At 40.1% G+C, this 22,734-nt stretch overlaps 1 protein-coding gene across 3 annotated transcripts in view; it reads left to right on the forward strand.

The window, feature by feature from the left end:
- LOC145774704 (AMP deaminase 2-like) overlaps positions 1-16,723 on the forward strand; it is a 32,522-nt gene extending 15,799 nt beyond the window's left edge. For all 3 annotated transcript variants that reach the window (XM_082585994.1, XM_082585995.1, XM_082585996.1), the window contains 16 exons: positions 1,810-1,918; positions 6,260-6,382; positions 6,636-6,696; positions 7,217-7,358; positions 8,009-8,098; positions 9,291-9,420; positions 9,888-10,019; positions 10,760-10,842; positions 11,423-11,534; positions 12,324-12,487; positions 13,044-13,170; positions 13,430-13,593; positions 13,936-14,056; positions 14,169-14,342; positions 15,016-15,126; positions 15,709-16,723. In XM_082585994.1, the coding sequence (XP_082442120.1) occupies positions 1,810-1,918; positions 6,260-6,382; positions 6,636-6,696; positions 7,217-7,358; positions 8,009-8,098; positions 9,291-9,420; positions 9,888-10,019; positions 10,760-10,842; positions 11,423-11,534; positions 12,324-12,487; positions 13,044-13,170; positions 13,430-13,593; positions 13,936-14,056; positions 14,169-14,342; positions 15,016-15,126; positions 15,709-15,897 (2,032 nt within the window). In that variant the 3' untranslated portion in view covers positions 15,898-16,723. The remainder of the gene's footprint in view (positions 1-1,809; positions 1,919-6,259; positions 6,383-6,635; positions 6,697-7,216; positions 7,359-8,008; positions 8,099-9,290; positions 9,421-9,887; positions 10,020-10,759; positions 10,843-11,422; positions 11,535-12,323; positions 12,488-13,043; positions 13,171-13,429; positions 13,594-13,935; positions 14,057-14,168; positions 14,343-15,015; positions 15,127-15,708) is intronic.
- The last annotated feature ends 6,011 nt before the right edge of the window (positions 16,724-22,734 follow it).

Below are 22,734 nucleotides of genomic sequence, written 5' to 3' on the forward strand. Positions count from 1 at the left end.
AGAGTGCAAAGAAATGTTGCCTTGTCTTCCCGTCCATTTCATCTAGCTTTCCAAAAATAAGCTAAGATATGATGACCGACTAAAGAAGTCGTTTGTAAGATAAAGGCCGTGGTTTGCCGTGAACGCCTGCTAAGCAAGGTGTCTCTTATTCATGCGGAAGTGTCCCTTATTTAATTGGTGATTTGGAAATAAAATCGTGAAACCTTGATGTGTATCGAATCGAACCTGCTGCTTTGTTGCTGATACTCCAAATACATGAGCCGATACCATGCTACGCGGATCGCGGCGTTTGCATTATCTTGTGGGTTTGAGCTGCAAGGTGAAAAAACGCCTCCTCCAAGGAATGAGCTATTCTCACCAGCACAATCACTCCCTTTTTTCATTGATCCAACGTCCTTTAAACTTTAAATCAATATAAAAAAGGACTGATTTACTTTTGAAGATAAGAGGTCTTTTGAAAGTCACCTGCCTTCATTAAAAAGACATCAATAGCAATAACGTAAATGCACAACATTTTTGTTTCCTTGCTCAACATGACCTTGTACAGTACTTGAGTGCTACTGCATGCAACGAGTGTGTCACTTTGATATTCAAACTCAATACGATACTGGGTCATGGCAATGAAACTACCATCGTGTGTCGACGTTGCTGTGCTATCTCTTTATTTTGCTGCTTTCCCATTATGTCAATTGAAAGGAGCCCTATGCTTAACATCCATCTATACATATCAATGCTTTCAACGGTATCCAATTGATGACATTTTCCCACGTGACCCACTAATAAAGGGTTGGAAGGTTTTAGAAAGAAAACTTTTCGTGCGACTGAAAGTATTGATAGGTATAATTAGCTTTGACGTCATGCCGAAGATAGTTGCTTTAGCTTGATTGTATTTGTAGAAATACGTTGATTTTTAACACCATTGGATCATATTTTTCCTAATTTAACTAGTGTGGAGTGATAGTGTAGAGAACATTCTGTAGAAAACCTATTGTGATCAAATCAAACGAATTCTAGTTTGTTTTTTTCTTTCTTGCCCCCCCCCCCCCCCCCCCCTGAAGAAGTCAGTTCTGTCTGACTGACAAAACGTTCAATTCCTTACCACTGATCGATTTACTGGCCGGATTAATATTTGGCCTGTACCCAGACACCAGAACAGCAAATCAGTCATTTTTTACATTGATATAACGTCTGCAGACGTTGAATCAATGTAAAAAACGATTGATTTGCTGTCTTCGAATTCGAAAGCGATTGACATCCTTGTTTATATGCGCAAATTACCATCAAACCTGTCACTAAGCTGACACAATTTGAACCTCAGTTTACTTCTCAGTCATACTTCTAGGTATGTTTTAAGCATTGCCGTTATTATCACGCTTATGTAGAGTATTGTTTTATATTATATGTTACTGTGTATTGAAAGCATGATGGTTACTTTTTGCATCGTGCTTTTGTAAAAGGCTGTCTTAAAGTCGGACATGCTAATGAATCACACTGCTTGTCACTTTGCTAGACACTTGCTTATACAATGAAATTAAACTAGTTTGCCAAGTGTAGTCTAATCACTTGTGGGCAGAACATATACAACATTCATTAATTGCTCTTGAATCTTTTTAGAAAATGTAGCCAAGTCATTCCTCAGATAGAACATTATTTGAAGTATTCTGTTTTTCCAATCTGCAATGCCACTTAGCGAAACGTGTTTTTTACATCATCCGACACGTGTCAACATCCGATTGCGTTAGATGGGATATTCACTTTTCGTTCAATTAAATTTCTGTCAGTTTTGATAACTTATTTTTATTTTTGCAGCAAAACTAAGATCGGTGAGCAGAGCGTTGCCAGCGAGCTGAATGGAATGGGAGAATTTCCACCGGCCGATTTTCACCGTATTGAAATTACTGGTGACGAGATAGCAGGGGTAAGAGCCTAAAAATCCTCACAAATTCACCTATTTCGAGAGATTGCATGTACCTATGGTATACTGCTAAAGGAAGATTCAGCTTTCACTGACATGAGCGTTTTTTTTCAAGGTATTCTGCACCTGTAAAAACATCTCAACAGTAATTCAGAGTCCACTTTCGATTTTTAATGCTTTTACTGCAGATATTTATCATTTGTGAATTTCATGAATTTCTCATTGCATCGGTGACTATTATTGTGATCAGACCCGTCAGACCGTGATTCTTAGTCGATTTTCAAATTAAAGCTTTGTAACAGGTGACAATGCGAAAGTAGATTTTAATTCGCTCGACAAGCCTGAATTGTTGTGAACGCTGGCAATCACTAAAAAACATTACATCCTAATCAGTAAAATGCAAACCTTAACTACTTTGGCTAATAATATTATGTTGCTTGTTTGTTTTCGAGATAGTTTTCGGCTTTTCGGAATGATTTTGTTGTACGTTGCTTGATTGTTTTCGAGATAGTTTTTGGCTTTTCGGAATGATTTCGTTGTTCGTTGCACTGCAGTCTCTGCTGATAAGTGCATTTATGCACTGATGTTATTCAAAACATCACTACGAAACTTTAACCACGCAAGCAATTTGTACCAAAGTAGTCCAACATGAGGCAACAAAATTAACAAAATACAGCTGCATATTTTGATCATTGACGTTCTCAAATGTACAACATGGGACACCGCGTCGTATTGCTCCATCTGCTGCAAGTGCGCTGCGTTTGTGTTTAGGTGATACTTACCTAGCTAGCCTAAAAAATGTCCTTTTTACGTTGATTCACCGTCTGCGAACGTTGAGTCGTTGTATAATTTATTTTACTAGCTGGGGTAGTAGAGTTCATTTGTTGGTCTTGTGGTGTGTACTGTGTTGGCCCTGCTTTTGTGCTTCCTGTTGCTTTGATCCGTTTGTACACCACAGTATCGTATTGATATTATGACAGGGTGGCTCACTGGCTCAGCAAACTTGTTTTGTTCCGGAATCGAGCTTGTTGGTTTAGTTACTTGAAATGAGTACTCGATGCCTGCGTGGGATCGATGATTTCATAGGGCTGTTGTCCTTTTGGCTGATACCCATTTTGATACTGATGGCATCTTTTGGCTGATACATCTTTGTGATACTGATGACGTCGTGGATGACATCATTCTCTTGAGCTTGGAAACTCCGAGTTCTTTGTGATAATGACTTTTACCGTTCATTGTGTTTTAAAGCATTGATAAGTGTTCGAATGCTTTGTTGTTTTTTACGGAATGGCCCGATTCGGTGAGTCCGATTCGGTGAGTCCGATTCGGTGAGTTCCCTATTCGGTGAGAGCCTTTTTCGGTGAGAGCCCTATTCGGTGAGTTTTTTTTTTAAATTATTGCGCGCCGTAGCCTAATTATCATTGCCGTTATAGGGGATAGGGGTTTTTGGGGGTTTGGGTTTTTGGGGGGTGGGGTTTGGGGGTGAGGTTAGGGGGTTTGGGAGTTTGGGGTTTTGGGTTTGAGGTTAGGGGGTTTGGGGTTAGGGGGTTTTGGGTTTGAGGTTAGGGGGTTTGGGGTTAGGGGGTTTTGGGTTTGAGGTTAGGGGGTTTGGGGTTTTGGGTTTGAGGTTAGGGGGTTTTGAGGTTAGGGGGTTTTGGGGTTAGGGGTTTTAATTAGGCTACAGTACCCAATAATTTTCAAAAAAAAATTCAAAAAAATCACCGAATAGGGCTCTCACCGAATAAGGCTCTCACCGAATCGGACTCACCGAATAGTAGCAGACCCGTTTTTTAAGCTATTGCCTGAGACCGTGGTATTACCCGCCAATGTCATACTTAACTTGAACTGCATCACTGAAATAGTGAATTTCTCAGGCAGCAAACCAACCAATTTTTACATTCACTGGAGACGTATGCATTTCCTGAGACGTTGAATCCATGTAAAAGGCGGTTGGTTTGTTGTGTGGGTTCAAATGACTGAATTGCGCCAATTAGTAACATTTTCTGACACGTTTGACAACACAAACTAGCACTCCTAGGAAGGTGTTTCCTGGACACTGACATGCAACTTGTTCTTGTAGTGCTAGTCGTTTGTATTCCAGTCGATTCTATCAAGTTAAAGATGACAAGAATACATTTTTTTTGTAATTTATGTTGGGTTTCAACGGGTGAAGTGGCTGGAGCCCAGCAGCTCCCGGTTTCTACTACTTGAAATTATTTTGGGAGTCAAATAAAGTTTTTGTAAACAATTGCTAACCTCTCATCGCCTTGGCAACATTGTCACTTCGAGAACGTGATGTGTTAGTCGACTACCCTTAATAATGTCATTATTCAAGAATTCATATCATTCAAACTCAACATGACAGTTTGTATTTCAAGCATTGCAACAATTAATTTTGCTTTGACAAGTAATCAGAGGAAAACCCAGATAGCGTGTGTATTATCACAAACCGTATACTTTTTATTCGAAACTTAGTTTGATAGCCTACTTTATTTTTTGCTCCTTTTTAAACAAAGGTAAGCAAGGAAACGTGTCTATTTGTATGGCGCCGTAGAAAAGAATAGCTTCAAGACGAAAATGTGAAATTTAGTAGATAGAAATGGTTAGTGGTGTGGCCTACAAATTTGTGTAACCAGGTTACAAAAATCTATGTTTAAATTGAGATTTTGGACCATCGTTTTCAAATAACGTGCCATCTTATACAATTCTTTCGAGGAGGATGTAGCTACCACTCTACAGCTACAGTCTCAACACGCGGGCCGCATGCGGCCCACGATGCATTTTTAAACTTTGGAATCATTAATATTTATGGTATTTATAGTACATATTTTTTTATAGATTTAGAAAGGTAAAAGTCGCTCCACAACGCCCATCAAGCTTCACACGACTTTTAGCAGTGCTGTCGTGCCATTTTATTGGGTGCGCGAAACCCGTATTGTTACATCACAATCACATTGCCTATTTACTCGTTGTGTCGTTATCGCAATAGTAACCTTGGTATTTGCTGAAGTAACTTTTTCAAGGGTTTAGTTTTTTTGCGCGCTTTTGATAGCTGATAGCTAGATTTTACTCTCCAGAGTCCAGATCCGTCGTTTTGCTTCCGTTCTTTTTTTTTCGTTTGCGTTAATCTCTTTGTTCTTACTACTTTTTCTTGCTATCTAACGTTCTCGGTGTGTTCCTACTGCATTTTTATTGCGTTTTAACTGTGTTATTTTGTTCTTCTTACTGTGTATTGCGGCCCTCGGGTTAATTACAAGTGTTCATTTGGCCCTCAGAGCAATTCGAGTTTGAAACCCTTGCTCGACATCAGCATTAAATTATGTTAATTATTATAAAGTCAGTATGACATATTTGCATCATTGCATGCACTCCAGCCATGATCAGTTGATCACCCATGTTCCAATATCTAAAATTGACTCTTACCTTACCGTTCGTTTCTTTTATGACGTTGTGAACAGTCATTGAACCGTGTCGGTAGCCTGCTTGTTGATTGTCACTCAGCTGTTTTGTGGTCTTGCGCAATACACGTATGTTTTGTTGAGAGGGAGAGGGCTAATGGCGTACCTATTCAAACAAAACGATTTTTGCTGAATGTTGCTTTTTGGGTCACACTGCTTCTCTGTGCCTTGGTGGAAGGACAAATTAACATTTTACACGTAACTAACATCTGTTTTGGTGTTTTCCTGCGTTTTGAATTGTTAAAAAAGTGATTGCGCTGCAGAGATGATTAGAAAACCACCAGGTAGAGTCAACACTAATAGATTGTTGGTGGACTTTGTCAAATGTCAAGTACTATTAAACGTGTAGCCTGCAGTTGTTTTTGCTGAGATGACGTTATGTGGCGGTTAGAATTGACATCATTGCAAAATATAACTGTTGTACATCACAACAATCTATCACGTTAAGCCAGCCACAGAACTGCTTTTCGATGTTTTCATGCGTTGTTTCATTTTTTCTGTTTCGACTTAGTATTTTGTTTCAAAAACATGAACAAGGTTAGCGAAAGTAAGTAAGTTAACCACCCCATCAACAACACCACCCGAACTTGGCCCTAACAGGAATGTGTTTCAACCGCTTAGCTTCCGTGGTTTCCTTCATGGGTTGTACACAGCCTTGCAAGTGCCAGGACCAACATTCCTCACACTACATTGGTAAATAAATATGATCTTTAAAAGCATGCTATCCCAGACAGCAAAATCCTTCATTTTTGCATCGATTAATCGTCTGCAAACTGAGATGTTGCAACTTTAACGCATGCTGTAAACCAAACATAAAATCGTTTAGCATTTTGTTTGCGACACAATTCATACTAAACTTTACAAAAGTTCATATCTTCACTTTAAGGTGCCTCATAGAGACTTGGAAGAAGCCTCCGAGATGGTCATGGAAGCATTGGCAGTGCGTGAGAAATACGTTGAACTTGCTGGACATAGGATGTGCACTACGACCTCAAAGTTTATTTGCATGGTAAGGGTTGCTATGTTGCGATGTGTCAGTTCTGTTGTACTTCTATTACACCTGATGTCTCTGCACAGCAAAGACCCAGATGGCAAAATCGTCTTCAGATGTTGGATCAATGTAAAAATGACGGGTTTTGCGGTCTGGGGAGTTACGAATGTTGATTTAAAACATTTATGACTGTTTGTGAATGAATGCTTTGTCTTGGACATTATCAGTTATTGCCGCTTTGCTTTTGTTCAATGTGATAAATTCTTGGCAGATAAAAGGAAAAGACCATGACGCTTGTGGCTGCCATGTACACGAAAGCACCATCAGTGAAGGTGAGCCGAATAATTTACTTCGATTGTTTTTCAGCTCATTTGATCTATGTCTGTAAAACGTAGCTACTCTATCTGCTGGCGTTTAAGGTTTGTAGGAGAATAGCAACTGTGTTCAACAAAATTTTTATGCGTTGTTATAAGTTGTCTTTTTGCTTATTATATAAATCCCCATTGCATTCTTTTTTGTTACTTTTTTTAACTTTCTAAGGCTTTAAACTATGCTTGAGCTGCTATTATGCGATCTTAGTTTAACTTTCCGCTTAACCTGGTTGTGAAAAAGACACCATTACCCAAGCCCGGTGTGATAAATTGGGTGGACAGGACATAGCAGCCAATAAAAGCGGTCGAGAGAAGAAAACTGGCAACCCTGCTCTGATTTGTGCCGAAACCCGAACGCAACGAGAACGTCATCTCATTTGCGGGACGTTGAATCAATGTAAAAAGGGTGGGTTTTGATAGCATGATTGGCATAAAGCTTTCAGTTGTTGAATTTAAGATCGATCCTTCCTTTTATCAACAGACGCCCCTTACCACCCTCCCGTGGTGCATGATTGCCCGTACACAGAATTCTCTGTAGACTCTTTTCCCGGAGACTCGTCGATGAAGATCCGGATGGTGAACGGAGTGATTCGTGTATATGAAGATGACGTTCATCTTGACAGGTGAACACTCCGACACGCATTAATTTTGTCGAAAAAAGTAAATTAAAAAAAACGAGATTCCGCAAAAAAAACAACATTTTTTAAGACTGAACTTTGTCGTCAAGAAAAGAAAAAATCTCGAATGCTCACTCTACCTCCGTTCAGTTCAGTTTATTGTTTTGTTGGCGATGAACAAACAAGAAGTACATACAAATTGAGTGTCTATCAGCACAATAGGATGGCAGCGAAAGACCTGTAAGGTCATTAAGGTGATAAGGTAATCCATAAGGTAATTAAAACGAGACGCGTTGATAACTAAATAGGCCTGCGTTAACGTAAAATGTTTCTATTAGAAGCTTCTTAGTTTTTGTTGTGCGGCCGTTGTGCATTGGTAGCTTCCTCTCAGCTAAAAAGCTGTCATTTTTACATTAATTCAACGTTTGCAGACCATTAAATCAACATAAAACGGACAAATTTTGCGATCTGAGCTTGTTCACGCACGTCACGTTTTTATGAATTAAAACATGATCCGTTTTTCCGCTTGCTCATGAAACTTTCATGACTAAGTGCAGTAAATCAGAACTTTCTAATACCTCATCCTCCGACTACAGTATTCCTCGACCGTTGAAAAAGATGTAGTTTAAAGCAATTTTAACGTTTTGTTTTTTAAGAAACCAGCCGTTGGACTTGCCCTACCCTGACCTGGAGTCTTTCATTGTTGATCACAACAGAGTGATGGCTATGACTGTGGATGGACCTTTGTGAGTTGTGTTTCATATAGTCACTTTAGTAGTTCACTTTTGATATTTTGTTCATTATATGAGACACGGCTGTAAGTTTGTAGCGATTGCTACTTGCAACCCATAGTGCGCGTCGACGCTTCAAAGTCCCGCGCAACTACCTGTTTGGCATCCAGCTTTTACTTATCTCGTGCGTGTAGAAGGACATGGCAGCGCAGGACATGGAAGAATACTAACCTTAGACCAGTGGTTCTCAACGGGGGCGCGTTTTGATTTTGCAGGGGGGCGGTATGATTACCTCGGCTTAAGAGGGGGGTGTTTTGATTATTAAGGGGCATTCTGGTTTAACCCATCTACCGCCCAGCGTAACAATTTCGTCAAAGAGCTCGTATCTTCGTGGAAAAGGGATTCAGTTGTGTTGTTCAGGTTGTTCTGCTACATACCAAACAGCGAAACCCACTTGACATATCCATAAGAGGTGATCTTCGAATGTTTCTCACTGGCTTTACACCAGATGTGAAGAAACTGGCACTTTCTCACCAATCCTAAGGTTCACATTGACTACCAGTAGGCCTATTCTGTTTTCATGCTCGCAAATATATATTTGCTTTTTATCAAATATAGTTACTAGTCTCTAAAACCCTTACAGCCTGTTTCACCCTAAAAGGGGGATCATCAAAAGGTCCTTATTCTAATAGAAATAAAATTCTATTTGGATAAGGTCCTTCTGATGATCCCCCTTTTAGGGTAAAACAGGCTGTAAGGGTTTTAGAGACTGGTAACTAGCCTATATTTGGTGTAATTATATCGCTCTGCTTGGCTTTTTGCTTGGCATTGAGAATTTTTTGTAGTATTTAATGTTTTATATTCGCTTTTCGTAATTAATCGTTTTTGTTGGGGGCCGTTAAACTTTGCCAGTTCATGAAGGGGGCGTTGGGCCAAAAAAGGTTGAGAAACACTGCCTTAGGCAGAAAAAAGAAAGTCACCTCTCTACTAAAATTGAATATTAACCTGCCTGTGAAATTTTTACCGCTGTTTGTTTTAGTTTCTTTTGTGGTCAGTTGTTTGCTTTGTACTGCCGCACGATCATGAAGAATAAGTACTGCCAAACGTTACCCTTTCCTGTAAAATTCATAAAGGCTTAGCGTTTATCCAACACTTTTTTATGCTTCGCTGTGTCATGCTTAAACGTATTCTTTAAAATTTGTTCCAGAAAAACCTTCTGCTACCGACGCCTATCCTATCTATCTTCGAAGTTCCAGCTTCATGCGTTGCTGAACGAGACCAAAGAACTTGCCGCCCAAAAAGAAGTCCCTCACCGCGACTTCTATAACTGCAGGAAAGTGAGTTGAGAATCTATGTCTTATCATCTCATAGTCCACAACACCACTAAATCTGAACTCTCTGGTGTAGTGAGGTTTATATCTGTTATTAGCCATTTCAACGCTCATGGACGCATTCTTATGGTGTCGATTGTAGGCTACAATGTACATGGAATTCAAAGATTTTCACTGAAGCCTCGGATTCGTGTTTCCAGTAGTGCAGAATTCTTTTGTTGTGGAATGGTTTTTGCCAACGAGAGATAATATCATGTGTTGGCGTGGGGGTGTTAACAAGTCTTATGAACTGAATCTTCGGCTAAACATTAAAGTGGTTGAAAACAGCTTTACATTATTAATGCTTGGCTAGATAAACAGCCCAGTCGGAAAATTTGTTCTTCTTACGTTAATTAAACGTCTGCGGACGTTGAATCAAAGCAAAAGACCAATTTGCTAGTTGGTCTTCTAACAAACTTTCTACCTTGATTCAGGTGGACACTCACATCCACGCCTCCTCCTGCATGAACCAAAAGCACTTGCTTCGATTTATGAAAAAGACCATCAAGATGGACTCCCCTGATATTGTATACTGCCAGGACGGAAAAGATTACACACTGCCAGAAGTAAGTGGAACATTGTTGAGTTATCCAAGACAGCAAAATTTGTCATTTTTACATTGATTCAACGTCTGCAGACGTTGAATCAATGTAAAAATGACGGATTTTGCTGCCTGGGATATTACGGGAGTATCATGTGCCTGCAACGAAAATTGAAGGTTTCTTTTTAATCGAGGTAGTTTTCATCCTTTGACCGAACAAACCTCCCTGGGCGCTTACTAGCAGCTTGGTATGCTTGTGCAAGCTTTGAAACACTGACACACGCCCAGCCATCGGGTGACAATGTCAAGTTCTTGCTTGTCGTTGCCTGTAAATTGTTGCATCTATTATTTTCTGGTGAATGGAAGTTTCTTTAAAAGTAAAAGAATTGCTGCACCGTCTTGCCGTTTTTTTGTTTTCAGAACTGGCTTTTCAAAGATTTAACGAAGTTTTACTGAATGTAGTTTAGCTCCGAGTAGCTGTATGAACAGTTAAACACTATCAGATCTCATAGTAAGCACATATGCATAATACATTACTTGCCGCTTGGGTTTGTTTTTAAACGTACAGTACATTATCCGAAAAAGCAGTTCTATTCTTGCAATTCTATAGAAACACGTTCGGCTAGACCCCAAGTTGGCATTTACCTCGTCTATTTGGAAAACGAGCACCTTTGTATTCTCATTAATCCATCTAAATCCATAGGTTTTACATTGATTCAACGTTTGCAAACATGTACAATTGTGTCTTTGCACCGTTTTGATCAGGTTTTCGCCAACCTCAACCTGTCTGCTTATGACTTGAGTGTGGACAGCCTGGACGTACACGCCGACAGGAACCTGTTTCATAGGTGCGTGACTTCTAGTAATTTTGCATCTTCTTTCCATCGTTTTCGTTAGCGCACCGGTTTATTCACTCCCCAGAGAGCAAAATCCGTCATTTTCACATTGATTCACCGTCTGCAGACGTTGAGTGATGGATCTTTCTATCTGGGTCTGACTGGTTGTTTGTTTTATTGTAAGGAAATTACTAAGATTGCGTGACGTAATTTTGCTTAAATTGGGAAAACCATTCCTGCATGCGAATTACATCAGTTAAAAAGCTGTTTGCGGGCTCAGCTTTCACGAAAAAGGATCGCAGCACCAGCCAGTCAGCACATGCTCGTCAGAACATACGTTTAGTCGTTTACTGATGAAAAATCCACAGGTGTTGCATTTTTTTTCTAAGTTTCCATGCTACCAGTCGTTTCTGATTCTTAAGCGTGGATCTCTTTTGGCATGTTAGACACGCTGTTTCCAAACTCGAAAAGCGTTTGCAATATAGAGAAAAAAACATTTCAACATCACCTTTAAGTTTACAAATAACGTTTTTCTAAAAAGTTTCCTTTTCTGTGAACAAAAAGTAACCTACAATGTTTTCAACCCAAATAGATTCGACAAGTTCAACTCCAAGTACAACCCGATAGGCCAGAGCATACTGAGAGAAATTTACATCAAAACTGACAACAGAGCGGGTGGAAAGTTTTTCGCTCACGTCATTAAGGTTGGCATTGTCTGATTTCTTTTGTCGAGCTTTGTCAGTAATTTTCTTGTCGCTTATTTTCTGAAAACATTTTGGAAAAAAAAATGTTTGTTGAATTAAATGAATAGTGTGATTGTTTTTTGGCTTTATGTTTTGTGATCGGCAATACATACTCGTTGCGTCGGACTCATCTTGTGTGAATAACGTTTGAGGCTAGCCATGTGCTGAGAATAACCCTGACATATAAAAGGTGTAAGTGAAGATTGACGGGAGGCTGCAACAAAGTGGTTCGCCACAGTTTTTCACCATTTCAGCCCCAGATTTAACCGGAGAACTTCCACTCAAGGAGCGGCTTGCTTTTGTTGTTTTCGTTCGAATTTAGTATTTGAACTTAATGAAAAACGCACTGCACCTGCCAAATTCTGTTTATTTTCAAATAGCCTGTTGCCTGCCAAGAACAGCGGCCGTGCACCCGTTGGCCAACGAACTTAAAAACACATAGATCGTACGAACAAATTTGTGCTGGCAAAGAAAGTTAAACTAAGAAAAGCCCACTGTGTCTACGTAAACTATAAGAAGGAAGGGTGCAGTTCTTCCATTTGGTTTGCTGGAGGATGGCCAGTGGCCATCTCCTCCTCCAACCCCCTCCGATATTGCCATTTCCCCCCACTTTTCCCTTTTTGTTCCTCCTCGATTCTTCCCCACTCTTCCTCCTTTCTTCTTTACTCTTAAGTCTTACTCCACTTTTTTCCTCTTCCTCGTTCTTCCTTCCACCTCTCCCATACCATAAAGGTAACTTTCGTGTTGCAGGAGGTTATGGACGACCTCGAAGACAGCAAGTACCAGCAGTCAGAACTACGATTGTCTATCTATGGACGGTCAGCGGATGAGTGGACCAAGTTAGCCAAGTGGGCGGTCACTCACAAGGTCTATAGCGACAACGTTAGATGGCTCATCCAAGTTCCAAGATTATTGTAAGTTAGTGCCATGTGTTGCACAGATAAAACTGGCTATGATACATAATAATGAATTCATTTTTCTAAATCGAATTAATAAGCAATATCATAGAAATTAGAGATTATTTTTCCTGGTTATTTCAACAGTGCGTTATATCTTATAAATAAATTAATGATAATATAGTAATTTGTCCAGTGCCGCCTGCCAGATGGCAGAGTGAGAAGGCGTTTGATTGTCCGGTCTGTTCTTAATTAAATGTTATACGTGCCCCGATGGAGAGCCCTGAGTTCTTAAAACGTCGTGGATAAATAGAACAACCGTGCGATGCAACGCTGCTGGCTCACAAGACATTGCACATTAACCAGTTGTACAAGTGATGGTGACTTACGTGGAATTCAATGATCAAGCTTTTTTTAATATCAAAGGGTAACGACACGTGAACCCTTCCCAGCAAGCAAGTTCCGTCTTTGATATTGAATGTGAAAAGCACTGATTTTTGGGATTGGGTTATACTTCGAGCAAAAAAAGCTGTTGTGGTTACCTTTTTCTTATGTAAATATTACGTCTTTTCAGCGACATTTACCGTTCAAAAGGCACAATGGATAACTTTGGCCAGATGATGTCGAACGTGTTCAAGCCATTGTTCGACGCCACTCTCAACCCGAAGCAACACCCGGAAATTCATTTGTTCCTGCAGCATGTAAGATCGTGATTACAAACTTTGACGTTTCAAACCGTCCTTCGATATTGTTTCGATATAAAGTTTGGTAGAGGATTCTACCACAACCATGTGGAAATAAGTAATCTCACAATGTTTGACATCATGCTGTCATGAAAAAATTAATAAAAACAATAACTGGACCGTTTTCGGCTTTCATGGAGAGCCTCATCATCAAAATTCAAGTTTCTCACTAAAAGTTACAAAAATTTCACTAAACATACAATTGTCAACATTCCAGGTAACCGGGTTCGATTCCGTGGACGATGAGTCGAAAGCAGAGCACCACGTCTTTACCATGCAGTCACCGCTGCCAGAGGAATGGAACAAGAACGAAAACCCGCCGTATTCTTACTATATTTACTACATGTACGCCAACATCATCACCTTGAACCAACTCAGAAGGTAATACGCTATGCTTTAATGTGGGGCTTTCCCTGACACGCATTGCGTGATGCGCGTCTCTAAGCTCAAGTTAGTGAATATTTTGCCTTTCGGGTAACATGGATGAATAAGCATTTAAAATTTGAGACGAAAATGTGGTTTAATGAAAAGGCAGAGAAAGCTCGTTTCTTCGAAGCACATGAAAGAAGTGCGTCGTGTAGTTGTTTGGCTCGATTGTATTAAGCGCGTATTTCTACGCTGATGGCATTTGGACTTAAGCTAGTTCTGATGCAAATGCCACTTATATAGAGTCATTCTGTGTGTGGTCTAAAATCACTATTAAATCTCCCCAATTCCACACAGAAAGCGGGGAATGAATGAATTCAATCTGCGGCCACATTGTGGGGAGGCTGGGGCAGCACACCATCTAGTGACGGCTTATTTATTGGCGGACAACATTAGTCACGGTCTTCTGCTACGCAAGGTAACTTCTAATGTTACGAGAAAAAAATTGAAAAGTTTAAAATTGGAGAAGTTGTTATAATTCAAATTTTGTCGATTGGAGATTTACAACGATTTTTATTTCCTCTAAAAAGGTTCCCGTTCTTCAATACCTCTACTATCTTCACCAAATCGGCATAGCGATGTCGCCTCTGAGCAACAACAGCCTCTTCCTCAGCTATCATCGCAACCCTCTCCCGGACTACCTGGCCAGGGGATTGTGCGTCTCTCTGTCCACTGATGATCCGTTACAGTTCCACTTTACCAAGGTATGACATATTTCAATTAATTTCGATATACCTCAATCTATTTCCTTTTTCCAGAATAATAAAGTACCCTAAGATGGATTAGGTATTGTTCTATGAAACATAGGATTACGTAAGTCTTAATATAGACGTTGTGATCTTCTGTAAGTTTTCTATTTTTTTAATCAAAGCCCTCTGCCGCAAATACCGTCGTCAGTAGAATAATTCCCCACGCCACATCGTTTTGTTGTCGTGTTGAGCAGCGCTTCCTAACCAGTGAGCCGCGAGGCTGAACAGCCAAGGAGCTCTTAAACAGGGGCACAAACCATAAGTATAATGAGAAACACGAAGCTGCCGATCGTCACGTAAACGAGACGCATTGTACGCGTGTATTCGCATGACACAAAGAAAGTTCGCCGACTCTTTCAGTCTTTATTTTGTATAAACTTGTGTTGGGCTTGTCTTTCATCAAACCTCGTCTTCATATCCAAGAAGCAAGTGTCCCACTAACAGTAAATTGTGTTTTCTATGATTTGAAAACCACAAATTTGTGGCTCGGTTTTCATAAAAGTAGCCCTTGAGCTGAAAAAAGTTGGGAAGAATTGATGTGGAGCGATGTTATCAAGGCAACTATTGCATTTTACATGCTGTTGGTTTAAGCGGCCCTGTATTTTTAACTTCCTTTTGTGATGCGCAGGAACCTCTGATGGAGGAATTCAGTATCGCAGCCCAAGTTTGGAAGCTGAGCGCATGCGACATGTGCGAACTGGCAAGAAATAGTGTAGTGATGAGTGGCTTTCCGCACCAGGTGGGATACGTTGAATTGCTTTTCAGCGTTCAGCTTATTCTGGAAGTTCATAGCAGCATTTTGTGTTTTGAGCAAATAATTTGCTTTCAAACATGGTATTTTTTGCGCCTGCTTTTGATTTCATGCTTAAGTTTCAGCTTTTGTGTATTTTTGTGCGAAGTTTTTGGAAGCTGACCGGTCGTGGCGAAAGGTGTGACGACAATTTTTACCCTATTCAGATACAATAAGTCTACCTAGAAAATATCATTCATTCTTTGATAAATTCGTAAAAAGAAAGACTCAGATTGCAGTTAAACGCGTGGTGTCGTTTTAGTCGCCGTGTTTTATCGTTAATTACATCACGAAACAGTAATAATTTAATTATTAGAAGGTTATAATCACTTCACATTATATTCATAATCAGCTGAAACGTTCATCCCAGACGGCCAATCAGTCGTTTTTCACATTGATTTAACGTCTTCAGACAACGCTGGTCAGATGTCTTTTGATGTTGAATCAATGTAAAAACGACTGATGTGCTGTCTGGGATATCTACCATAATAGGTATATTTATCGTTGTTAATGCACCAACTCTAATTGCAGTACAAGCAATACTGGCTGGGCCCGAAGTACCAGGATGAAGGTCCAGAAGGGAACGATCTCAGACGCACAAATGTACCGGATATTCGGGTCTCTTACCGGCACGAAACCCTCATGGCAGAACTCAACCTGATAGTTGGCCCCACGCAAGCAAAGTGGTCAAAATCGACAAGTGAATGCGGAAGTCTGTAGACAGAACTGTTCTTTTCTCTTCAATTCTTTTCTTTCCCTGTGAATGAATTCGTTTTTTGTGTTATTTACTCGGAAAGTGTCCATTTTTGGCATGACTGCTGTGGGCAAGAAAGCGGCGACTATGCTGTATTTTACAGCGCGGTATTTATTTTGGCGATGAAAAACACACGTCGTGAGTTAAAATTTTAACATGTATGATGACGTTGATGAAAGTAGCAATATCTCGGCACAATTTTACCCTTTTTTGTGGTTAGTTTTTTCCCGCCACCGCTGAAGCTTTAAAGTCCAAGATACGTATAAAGACCAAAATGGATATGAACAGGTAATGCTTTAAATGAAACGAGAAGTTCTTTCGTTTCGATTTCCTGACGTATACCAGCATACAACTGTTGCAGTTTTTTTTTCTTTTGTATAAAGTTGTATGTGTTATAGACAGTATATGCGTATTTTGTAGGTCTCTTTTAGCAGTATTGATAATAATTTCCTATTGTCACTTATCTAAATCTTCTTTGGAATTGTTCATTGCGCCTATCAACACTTGATTCTGTATTACATCATAGGCATCGTTTTGTGAATATTTACAATGTTGTGTTAGCATAAACCATGTTTCTTTCAAAAAAGTTTTTTTTACACCCAAGGCGGGTTGGCTTTTGGTGTAGCCTGTTTTTCACTGGTAGCCTACAAAAAGTTTGGTCAAGTGTAGCTGGGACTTTTGCTTTAGCTGCTGCAGACCAACAACGTATGTCAACGGCCACTGCTGGGTCATTGTAGTGACCACATTTTTTTTTCTTCTGCGTGCAATTTAAATATATGATACCCAAGTCTCTTCGATGTGTCTATTATGATGTTAAGGATTCATGTGTCGGATCAAAGATCAAACTGGGGTAGTGCAGTCGTTTTTTACATAATTATCATCTCGAGTAAGCAGACTTTTTCTGCGGAAGTCAGCTAAGAAGTATCTCATGTAGGTTACAGTAAACGTAGGGTAAACGTATTGGGTCGTTCCTTTGCGGTAACCAAACGCGAATTTAAAATCGCAGAACTCGAAAAAGTATCAATCGCAAAATCGAAGAAAATGTCGATCCAGTTGGAAGGCCTACGCATGCAGTGCGATGGAACCACGTCTCTTATGGTGCGGGCCTTGTGCTGCACCAATAGCCGTAGTAATGAAACTTTATTTCTGAACTTAACATTTTGTGGAGTGCATTTAGTAGTGGAAGAGAAATTGGGCAACTTCAAGATTGTAAAGGAAAAACGACTAGTTTTTCATCTGTTCAGGGGTATATCTTTAAGTTACCGGCACAAAACTAAAAAAAACGTAGTTTAAATGCATCCGGTGCTCTTTCGTTTTCCTTGAGACATAGCCTCATCATCCCATTTTGCTTCAAAGAAGCCTGGTCTTCATCCCGAAACATCAGGGAAGGGTGGAGTGAAAAAAGTTTTTTGTTTAAATCGAAAAAAACGGGGTTCTTAAATCCCGACAAATGACCTAAAACTTCATTAAAAATTGACTTTAGGGGGTTGCCCCCATTTTCCAGCCGGCAACCCCCCAATTTATGCGCGTGAGGGGGTAAAATTGCCCATCTCGGTAACCACTGGTCGTAGAGTCATGATATATAGCTCAAAAGCTGCCAAAACATCATGTTTCTATCTGTCCTAAGAAGAAAGTTTGCTCTATTTACGATACAAAACGAGTTATAGCCAAAAAACCAAAATCTACACACATTTTTGTTAAAATTCAGCATTTTTTCTGACAAATTGTGATCTGTCATCAGTTTTTTGAAAAAAAAACTTGATATGTTGCACAAGATATAGTAACACACTGATAATACCGAATGTGAAAGATGCAAGGAGGAACTACGGCACGAAGAGCAACAAAATTTCAGTATAGTGAATGGTCTATACTTTGATGGACGTAAAGATTGTTTGTTTGTTTGTTTGTTTATCTTTATCCTGCATTGCGGGAAAGCGGACTTGAGCGCTATGCATCGGTGTACGCCTTCCGACATACACCTGACCCACGCTGCAGCCGACGGCAATGTCTGTTTCCGGTTGTCTACTCTACTTATGACTTAAATTTGGTACTACCCATTACTCGAAATCGATCACTAGGTAGAGGCAATTATCGTAAAGTTTCTTGCCCAGAGAAACAACAGCAAGTGCGGGTGGCTGGAGTCGAACATGCAGACTCTCGACTGCGAGCCCAACGCGCTAACCACTCAGCCGCGGCTGCCGATACAACACAAACGGTTGTGCAAGGTCCAAACGAAAAGCACTACAGATCTGGCAAGGGCAGAACCATAGCTCAACATCTATTCAATTCATTACAAGGTACAGAATTGCAAAATAAACTGGCAGTTGTTGGTACTGATGGCACTGTATCAATGACAAGAAAACACAACGGATGCATTCGAGGCCTGGAAGAGTTGCTGAATAAGCCACTTCAATGGATAGTATGTCTGCTACATAGGCTACAGCTAATGAATTGCCTTTGGGACATGTGTTTGCAGGTCTCGATGGTGCTACAAGTGGCCCAGACACATTTGCAGGTCCAATTGGAAAAAACTACATGGAACTGTATCCTGTTGGCCAATTACTCAATTCAAAGAGCTCTCGCCACCACTTTTGGCCTTTCCAAAGCTCCCATCCGAAGTTGTGAATGACTTAAGTACGGACCAGTTCTATGCTTATAAAATTTGCTGGGCAATTATTGAAGGAAACGTTGATGATGATCTGGCTATATTTGGAGGTTGGACCAGTTGTGCATTCAAGATGGCTAACTTTGGGATGCAGAATTTTACGTTATATTATGTGACAGTGGATGAACCGCCTTTGAACCTGGAGATTCTGGTTCGTTTTTGCCTTGAAGTATATTTTCCGACTTGGTTTGAAATCAAGCTAAACAATCATATAACAAATGGATCCATAAACTTTTTCAACTTGATTCAACGAGTTTTGAATTTTTCTGACCAAAACGTTCGGGAAATTGCTTTGAATGTGGTGACAAGAAACGGTTATTTCGCACAGCCCGAAAATATTCTGATTGCAATGCTGGGGGATGATAATGAAGACATACGAAATAAGGGTGTGACCAAGGTGCTTGCAATTCGCAAACATGCCGCTGAAACAAATTCAGTTATGGACATTGAAAGTCATAGCAGTTCCAACCCATTGAACTGCAGTCCAATTCGTTTGTTCTATGTTCCAAAGTTGAACTTGGAAGCAAAGGCATTCCACGAGTTAGTTGATATTGAACCTTATCAACAACTTTCTCCAGCAATTGAGCACTTAACCGATGCAGAGTTGGAAGAATGCCGCGAGAAGCCTCTTATTTTGTTTTATCCATGCCACAATCAAACAGTGGAACGACATGTGAAGCTCGTAACAGAAGCATCAGCACAAGTTTCAGGATTTGAAAGACGAGATGGACTCATTCGCCAAAAAGTTAAGTCTCGTAAACTGATGAAAAAATTTGACACAAAAATGCATTTTAAATAAGCCGTTTTAATCCAATTGACATACCTATTCAATTTTTTTTTGTGATTATCGTGCCATCAGAAAGCCTGAATTGTCATTTTAAAAACAGAGCCTTTTAGGATTAGCAAAGCTCACACTATAAATATTTCAACTGAGGAATTACAAATCAACGAAATTATGAAAAAACGTTAAGTTTGGGGGCGACTGGGATATGAGTTTACCACTCTTCGAGTCTCCAGCCCCCCAAATATATGTCAAACACGATCTGCCTTCAGCCGTAATCAAACTCGTGCTTTGCCGCTGCAGTATTGAAAACCACGAGCAGTTCCGCTCGGCCATGTCGCTAACATGTCACACCAGGCAAAGCAACTTGTTTTTGCAAAATGAATATGAGTTCTTTCAAGTTCATCACCAAACACCTGTGATATTTTTGCACTGCTGCAATTAACATTATGCTTAATGTGAGTGCTTCATTATGATGTTTTGAACTGATGTTAAAAGGACTGTGTTGTGAATATTTTTAGATTATGGGCCCAATCTTCGGTATTATCAGTGTGTTACTATATCTTGTGCAACATATCAGATTTTTTTTTCAAAAAACTTATGACAGATCACAATTTGTCAGAAAAAATGCTGAATTTTAACAAAAATGTGTGTATATTTTGTTTTTTTGGCTATAACTCGTTTTGTATTGTAAATAGAGCAAACTTTCTTCTTAGGACAGATAAAAACATGATGTTTTGGCAGCTTTTGAGCTATATATCATGACTCTACGACCAGTGGTTACCGAGATAGACAATTTTACCCCCTCGCCCGCATAAATTGGGGGGTTGCCGGCTGGAAAATGGGGGCAACCCCCTAAAGACAATTTTTAATGAAGTTTTAGGTCATTTGTCGGGATTTAAGAACCCCGTTTTTTTCGATTTAAACAAAAAACTTTTTTCACTCCACCCTCAGGGTGGACCAGTTGTCTTCAGGGACCCTTCTATCTCTATTGTTGGCATCTTCAATTTTCAGGTTTTTTTTGTTCGTGTCATCTTTCACGGTGTTCAACCCACGTTTTCATTAGCCTTTTTCTCATTTTTTCTGCACTACTTTCTTCCAGACTCGCTTTGTCAAATTGTTCTCATCCATTCGTTCAAGATGTTCAACCCACCTCAGACCACGCAAGAACTCTTCAATATTCTCAACATCAACCCACTCAAGACATCATTGTTGATTTTGTCGAGAAGTGTCTTGCCACACATCATACGAACCATCCTCATTTCTGTCGTTTGGATTCTCCTAATACCTGCCCTCTTCATCGCCCGGCAATCACTTCCGTAACCAGAGGTGGGCACCCGCTACTTTTAAAGTAGCGCGTTACCCGCTACCGCTACTTGGACCAAAATAGCGCGTGCTACCGCTACCAATTTACAAAAGTAGCGCGCTACTCGAACCAAAGTAGAGCGCGCTACCGCTACTTTTGTCTAAAAATACACTAGGAAACACTCTTCATAAGTCCCTAGTGACGCAAAAACGACCTTGAAAACGAATGTTATCATTCGTTTACACTGTCATTTTAATGTCGTTATAGAAAACATTTCGGGAAATTTATTGTTACGCATCTTTCAAAGACACAAGCATTTCAAAATGAGAGTCACTAATTCCTGCCCGCTTTGGCTTAAGCACATTTTTTCCAACAGAGAAAAGTCTCTCCACCGCAGCACTGGAAGGAATGGGGGTGTTGTATTTAATGAACAGATGTTTTAACTCGGTATTCGAAAAGCTTAATGACTGCTCCTGTCCGAAAAAAAAGCCTCTACAATTGCTGTTTCCTTCTGCACCGACGTTTCACGGGATGGCGCCAACACACCAAAAAAATTCATCCTCGGAGTCGTGACTGGTGTTGGTGTCACCCTTTTAGAGAAAACGAGATTCCCAAAAGACCGCAACTTTGCAACCAAACCGATTATATAGCTGCTTGACCACGTCAGTGTTGGCAAAAAAACGAGTATTTTTTTCACTTTAAATTAAAAAGGAGCGGGTAGCGGGAGTGCGACTGAAAAAAAGTAGCGCTTCTCCCGCTACTTTGGAAAAAATAGCGCCGCTACTCAAACTGAAAAGTAGCGCCGCTACCGCTACTTTTACCAAAAAATTAGCGCCGTTAGTAGCGGCGCTACAAAAGTAGTGCGCTACTGCCCACCTTTGTCCGTAACACATCACGCTTTGTAGGCTACAACCTTCCTTTCGATCCGCGAGAAAGCATTACTGTACGGAAGTATGAAATGTTTTGACTTAACTATGAAATGGCGCAGTCAAGCCCATTGCTTTACATTACCCTTCTGTAATAGAAACTGTGAGACCGGTATTTAAACGCTGCAAGTTGGAACCAAGTACTTGATCAGAAACTGTCAATGCAGAAATACATTCAAATCTGGGCTTCTCTGCATTGTGTGGAGTGCAGTCCTAAACGAGATTCACTCCACTACACTAACCCACTCATACAGCAAAAGGAGTGTGCAGCGGATGCAATTAGCTGATGAATTTTTTTTTTAAGATTTAGTACAACCAACCAGAGCTGTGGAGTCGTTAAAAAAATGATTTGATGCAAAACGGTGAATGCAATCTTTTTTCAAAGTATTGCTTCCTGTTCTCCGCATTGCATTAAAAAAAACTTCACCAGAAGTGAGTGTTTGTTCTTATCAGTTCTTGCAAAAGTCTCCGTTTTATTTTCTATCATAACTGAAGAGAAAATAAATTAAAAAAAAGAAAAATATTTGAAAACACCTGGTAATACTGAAACCGGAGTCGTGTTTTTCACCCGACTCTACAGCTCTGATTCAATAGAATATTTAGCTGTGCAATTTGTTGCAAATTAGGGGCTATAAAGGGCCAATTGAAAATGTTCTTTTGTTTCATTTTCATTACAAACATTCATTTTATTCTCAATCATGCACTTTGCTCACTGGTTACGCGCCCGGCTCAAGATCACGCGGCGCAAGTTCGACTCTCAGGTCGTGTGCTTGAGCAGTGCCGGTCTTGGGGTATTTTGGGCCCTGTGCGGAATATGCGTTTGCGGGCCCCAATGACAATGATCCAATTCAGTAGCGTAGCTAGGTATTTTAAAAGGAAGGGGGTGATTTGACGGTCGGCGGGGGAAGTCTGAAGGCGACACCCAGCAGAGGGGGGCCTCCCCTAGAAAATTTACTTTGAATTTGGGGCATTCTGAAAGCATGTTCAACAAAAATTTGGGTATAAATATTCCTGTAAAATGGTGCTGTCTGGTGGCATAGCAAAAGGATAAGATCATGCTTTCTTTGGCATTTTTCGAAAATAAAGCTATGTCTCTATGTTGAGTCTGGATGCAACCTATTTCGT

Source organism: Aplidium turbinatum, chromosome 7, assembly GCF_918807975.1.
Source record: "Aplidium turbinatum chromosome 7, kaAplTurb1.1, whole genome shotgun sequence".
Taxonomy (NCBI): Eukaryota; Metazoa; Chordata; class Ascidiacea; order Aplousobranchia; family Polyclinidae; genus Aplidium; species Aplidium turbinatum.